The sequence below is a fragment of the Coregonus lavaretus genome (assembly GCF_964263955.1).
Source record: "Coregonus lavaretus genome assembly, chromosome: 36".
NCBI classification, from domain to species: Eukaryota; Metazoa; Chordata; class Actinopteri; order Salmoniformes; family Salmonidae; genus Coregonus; species Coregonus lavaretus.
This window is the reverse complement of record NC_140023.1, coordinates 326,672-332,880: the sequence shown is the minus strand read 5'-3', so window position 1 is coordinate 332,880 and position 6,209 is coordinate 326,672. Positions and strand designations below refer to the sequence as shown.

The following is a 6,209-nucleotide window of genomic DNA, read 5'->3' as shown; positions in this document are numbered from 1 at the left end:
TCTCCCTCTCTCTCCCTCTCTCTCCCTCTCTCCCTCTCACTCTCTCTCTCTCTCTCTCTCTCCCTCTCACTCTCTCTCTCTCTCTCTCTCTCTCCCTCTCTCTCTCCCTCTCTCTCCCTCTCTCTCTCTCTCCCTCTCTCTCCCTTTTTCACTCTCTTTAAACATTTACTTGAGGTCTGTTTCTTGGAACACAAGACACTTCCTAAAAGCATGTGGCCGGTTATAGCAGCTGAAGATATAGAGGTGATATGTGATAGCCTGACAGGCAGAACCTGTGGTCACTTCTGTGGTACTAATGACATTCCGTGGTCACTCCCAGTATATGTGGAATACTGTGGTCACTCCCAGTATATGTGGAATACTGTGGTCACTCCCAGTATATGTGGAATACTGTGGTCACTCCCAGTATTAATGGAATTCCAATGGAAGTCAGGTCTACATTACTCACTGGACTAAACGCATTATCAACTAATTCATCTTGGGCATGACAGGATTCTTTTTACTGGAAAAAGGATCTAGACCACAAAGTAAAAGTTGCAAACAGATGTTGGTGTAACCCAGGTGTGTGTGTTACACCAGTCTAACTATGTGTGTGTGTGTGTGTGTGTGTGTGTGTGTGTGTGTGTGTGTGTGTGTATGTGTGTGTATGTTCCAGGTGACCTGTCCCTAGTGCAGATGTCTGCAGTGGCCCAGTCTCAGTTCATCCCTCTAGCCGAGGTCCTCTGCTGTGTCATCTCTGACATGAACTCCTCCAACATCACCGTCAACCAGGAAGCCCTCATCAGTCACATGACCAAGGCTCACCCAGGTAATTTATACAGATGTATAGGGAGAGCTTCATATCCCTACATACATTCAACCACAGGTGCTCCTGCAATAGGGGAATTGTAGTTGTCAAAAAGGGGAGAATGATATCTAGTGTACTAATGCTTAATATGTACTAATGCTTAATATGTACTAATGCTTAATATGTACTAATGCTTAACGTGCAGTTTTCAGCCTGACTGTAGACTAGTTGAGTCAATCTGCAGATATACAGTAACTTTTATGAGATTTAGAGGAGATAACCTGTATTAACTAATGTGGCTGAACTTCTCTCTCTCTTCCTGCCAGGTATGACCATCCCTACTCAGGACATCCTGTACAATGCTCTGGGATCGTTGATCAAAGAGAGGAAAATCTACCACACAGGAGAGGGCTATTTCATTGTCACTCCTCAGACCTACTTCATCACCAACAGCCTGGTGAGAGAGAAGAGCTGGTGGACCTCAGGGTCTGGAGCCAACGAGCTGCCCTCCCCTCCCCCCATCACCTACCTGCTCAGTAATGACACCCTGGAGAGCCACCCACAGCCCCCTCTGGTGGCCCACTGCAAGTCCTGCAGTTGCTTTGCCCCTGCCCAGAAAGTGACCAATGCTGCTACTACGGCCACTACAGCCGCACTCCCAGACCAGCACTCGGTTTCTGTTTCTTTTAGCGAATGCACAGGGAAGAGCCTGAAGTGGCCCCGGGACCACAAGCCTCAAGTCCAGCACCAGTCGACCTCGACGGCCGCAGACTACCAGGCTAGCGAGGTCAGCAAGACCACTACGGCTACCACCGCCGCCGCCAGCCGCAAGGACAAAGACAAAGATGGCAAGGAGAAACCGGGGAGGAGGTTTGGCCTCAGCCTCTTCAGGAGGAACGGAGGGAAGAAGGAGAAAGTGAAGAAAGAGTACGCCTCGTTCTCGGGTCAGTTCCCTCCGGAGGAGTGGCCGGTGAGGGACGAGGAGGATCTGAACAATCTGCCCAGAGACCTGGAGCACGCCATCATCAGACGCATCAATCCTGAGCTCACTGTGGACAACCTGACACGCCACACTGTACTAATGAAGAAACTGGGGGAGAGAGGGACTGAAACAGAAAGACGAGGGGAAAGAGGGGTGGAAAGGGATAGAGGGTTGGACAAGGGGGGCAGGATAGACAGAGGGGACAAGGTTGTGGACAAGGGCATGTCCACTGAGATCCTGACGAGCTCCAAGTCCAGACACCACCACTCCTCCCGGCCCGGACTAGGAGCAGGGGCTGGGGGCAGGAGATCTACTTCCAAGGCCTCTCGCAGCAAGAGGACCCATTCCTCCGGGGAGAAACAGAGAGACAGGCTGAAGACTAAGGCCCCAGTGTGTGTGGATGTGGACCCAGACAGGGATGACCTGGTCCCCTCTCGCCTCAGACCAGAGGTCCCTATCCATGAACCAAACCACAGAGAGGATCCAGGAGCGGTGGAGGGGAAAAGCCTCTATAAGAAACGCATTGACAACCCCTTTGAGGGTCAACCATCTGCGAAAGATACAGCCACAACCCAGACTGTGGCCCCTAGCATGACCCACAAAGAACAGAGGAGGAGAGAGGGAAAGGAAGTGAAGGAGGGGAAAGAGGGGAAGACTTCAGGAGGAGGGAGGAGAGAACGTGCGGGACACCGCTCCAAATCCTGGGACCCGCACAAAGAGACCGCTGATGACACAGAGCATGCTGGGAAGTCTCGTACAACCAAGGACAGGTCATGTGACCGTCTCCACGAGAGGGTGTTCACCACCGACCTCCTCCTCTTGCACCCCTCTGTCACCAAACCCCCCAGAGAATTACCGTCAGACTACAGCTCGGCATACCCCCAGAGCAGCACCCTAAGGATAGACGACAAGGTTAGAAATCAGAGGGAGAGAAAGAACAGAGGGAGGAAGAGCAGGGAGGGAGGGAAGGAGAAGGAGGGAGAGGATAGGATGACACAGCAAGCAGAATATGGCAGTACAACAGACCACAGACACCCAGCAGTAACACGCCAAACCCTGGACTCTGATGCCATCCTCCCTAGTACCCACCTCTATGACCCAGTCCCTGCCCACCTGTGCGACCCGGCCGTGCCCTGGCCAAAGCCTGCTGTGCATCGCAGGCACTCCTTCAAACACACAGACACACAGGGAGACCTAACCCACAGGCCTGACCTGCTCTCCTCTCACCAACAGGCCTGCAGTACCACCCATAACCAGCAGGGGCTGGTACACAGCAGCGTTGGCAGTAGAGAGCACAGGAGTCCAGGGCATGGAAAGGGGGACATTGATGGGTTAATGGTGGAGAGTAATGGCTTTATGATAGAGAGTGTTGAGTTTATAGAAGATGATCACAGGCTTTACCAGAGAGCAGAGGAAGAAGATGAGGATGCCTGTAGTTCTCTGTATCTGAGTGAGGAGGGAGTCATTGACAACAGAGAGGGCTATCAAACATGCATGTCTCACTATCATGACTCTCAGTCCCTCTACCATGATCCTAAGACCATATACCAAGACACTCACTTCGACCACCAAGACCCTACTCTCTACCACGACCAACCTCACTCCCCTACCCACTACCACGACCAACCTCACTCCCCTACCCACTACCACGACCAACCTCACTCCCCTACCCACTACCACGACCAACCTCACTCCCCTACCCAGTACCACGACCAACCTCACTCCTCTTACCACGAGCCCCAACCCCACTTCCCTGACCCCCATTCCCTCCAAGGAGACTGGGATAGTGCTTATGCGGAGGAGCACTCTTCTACCATCCACCAATACCCCCCTCTGTCCCCAAACAGCCCCCACGGACAGGAGGAGGAGAGGTGTGTCAGGGTGAGTCGCTCTACCCTTAGCCACCCGTCCACAGGGACCCACAGCGATCCCAGTCCCAGGCGAGGAGCCCCGATCCTTGGGGAGAGACGCGACGCCAGCCTCTCCCTGGAGGGTTTGGAGCTTGCTGGGGTGGCAGACAGCAGCATCTTTGACTACTGCCAGACCAGCGAGGTGGAGTCGGACACTGAGACCCTCCATAAGTCAGCAGATGAGGGGGATGGGGAGTCGGCTCACTGGGGGTGCGGAGTAGAGGAAGAGGAGGAGGAAGAGGGGGGCTTTGAGACCCTTGGGGAGAGAGGAGGCCCTCAGAGCTCCAGTATCAGTCTGGGCATGCCCAGTGGAGCTGGAGGGGGAGAGATAATGGGGGAGGCGGCGGAGAGTCAGAGCAACACTGGAGACAGCGGGATAGACTCGCCACGGTGAGTTTCTTTGTATTCAAATGTTGATGATCATCATCGAACATTAATGGATTGCAGTTATACCACTTTTAACAAAAGGTCTCATTATATTTTGTGGAGTGATTGTGACAATTTGGCACTAGCTAGGTATTATTAAATGACCATGATATTCACCAGCATTAGTATTTTTTACGAAAGACAAAATACTCTTATATCTTCTCTTTTCCCTTAATGAATATGCCCCAGGAATGGCCTTCATTAGTAATGTTATCTCAGTAGAACTCTTCCAGGCAGCAGTACCTATCCTCCTCCCATACTCTCCTCTTCTGTCCTAAGGTCCCAGTCTGCCAGAAACACACAGAGGTACTTAGCCCTTAAATCCCCTGTTTATTTGTCTTCTCACCTGCGACCTAGACCCCTTTTTCCAGCTGTAAACCTCTCTCTGTGACTGAGGTAAAGGCTACAGGGCCTATAGCGCTGGCCCAGGGAGGGTGGAGGAATGTGGAGCTGCAGTGAAAATAAGCTGAGGCTGGAGGTAGTTAGATGACCCATGGCCCTGGTCGGCGGTGTGACTTCTCTCTCTTCCCTTTTCATGTAAATGGAGATAAAGCTGAACAAACACCCCGTAGCCAATTACACCAGGCAGTGTTTAGACAGAGGGGGATGATTACCGTGATTAATGTAGTTACTTATGAATGGGTAAACCCTCACATTTAACATTGAAAGAGTGGAAAAGGGAAGAAGTTTTGCCATGAACTTTATAAGGACTTGGCATTTTCCCTTTTGTGGTGAAGAGTCGTTTTTTCACCCTGAATTTCACAGTATACTTAGTGAATGTGAGTGTGTCTATTAGTGTATTGCATATCGTATTTCTATCTTAGTGATATGGTTAATCTCCCCACAGGAGCATTTTGTGTGCAAATGCATTTTATAATAATTTATACTATGCATTTACACCCGGTTCTTCTATGTTTCTCCCTACAGGACCCGTGTGACTCTGGCGACCAACAACACAGTGATTCTGGAGGGTCTAAAGAGAAGAGGTTTCCTACAGAACCTGGAGAAACTGCACTCCAAAAGCTCCGCCATGAGACCACAGAGCTCTTTGCTACAGCTCACACCAGTCATGAACGTATAAGAAACCATAGGCCCCCAGATGCATCTCCGAGGGAGGGACATTGAGCTCCCTTACGCAGCTCCCTGATGCAGCTCTGTCTGTTCCGCCATCAAAAAGCGTGGGAAGTAGGAAGAACGTGCTATCAGATATCGGGATCACAGCCCCAGTCTTCTTGGACTTATAGCATCTGTTTTTTCCCCCACTGCTGTCATTAACCTGCTGTGAACACCTAGCTTTTCCTCATTGTCTATGCTGGTTATTTATCCAGTCGTCCAGACCTGCCCCAGTGGACGTCCTTGTATATTTTATTTCCCCCCATTCTGTATATAACATTTATCAACAAATATATCCTGAGATGTATTCAGCTAACGACTAGTGAATCTGCTGTGATGAATGCATGATCAGTCAATAGGTGGTGTGGATGTAAGAGGTTGTACTATGAGTTGGCATGGTTTTTCCACTACATTCCACTTGGCCTGAAATGACAAAAGTACTCAGTACTGTATTATTATTATTTTTGACATCTTTCCTTGTAGCCATGTGTAACACATATAAATATTTATGTACCACAAGCCACCGCCTCACTGAATGTGTGGGTAAAACATTTTCTCGCTCCTCCAGTTACCCCTCGTCACTTGAGCCTCCATCAGCACCTAGGGCTTAGCTTTTCAGCACCATCTGCCAGGCTTGTTTGCATTCAATAGTAGTAGTACCTACCTACCCTTTCACCTGAAATGACTTTACTTAAGAGGAATTCCAGTGAAAAGCAAACAAGTTCATTGACGTCGCTCAGAAACGGCCGATACGAACCAAAACCTGCCAGACAGCTGATAAGCTAAGTCCTGGGTGTAGGTGGAGGCTCCACCTCTGGGGAAGCTAGAGTTAGGAGTATGGTGTGGGTGGAGGAATGCGAGGTGGTTTAGTGATGGGTGACGTGTTAACTTTTTTTTTTTTAAGTAATTGCTAAACCGTGAGACTTTCACAACTAGAAGGGCGGGCTATATTTCATTTTTCTATGAGGTAAGCAAACCTTAGGCAAGACTG

At 50.1% G+C, this 6,209-nt stretch overlaps 1 protein-coding gene across 1 annotated transcript in view; it reads left to right on the top strand.

Annotated features, from left to right (window-relative positions):
- The window catches only part of LOC311110784 (uncharacterized protein), a 78,753-nt gene extending 73,484 nt beyond the window's left edge, over positions 1–5,269 (top strand). The window contains exons 2-4 of the mRNA XM_084153348.1: positions 656–808; positions 1,114–4,069; positions 5,033–5,269. Of these exons, the coding sequence (XP_084009474.1) occupies positions 656–808; positions 1,114–4,069; positions 5,033–5,186 (3,263 nt within the window). The 3' untranslated portion in view covers positions 5,187–5,269. The remainder of the gene's footprint in view (positions 1–655; positions 809–1,113; positions 4,070–5,032) is intronic.
- The last annotated feature ends 940 nt before the right edge of the window (positions 5,270–6,209 follow it).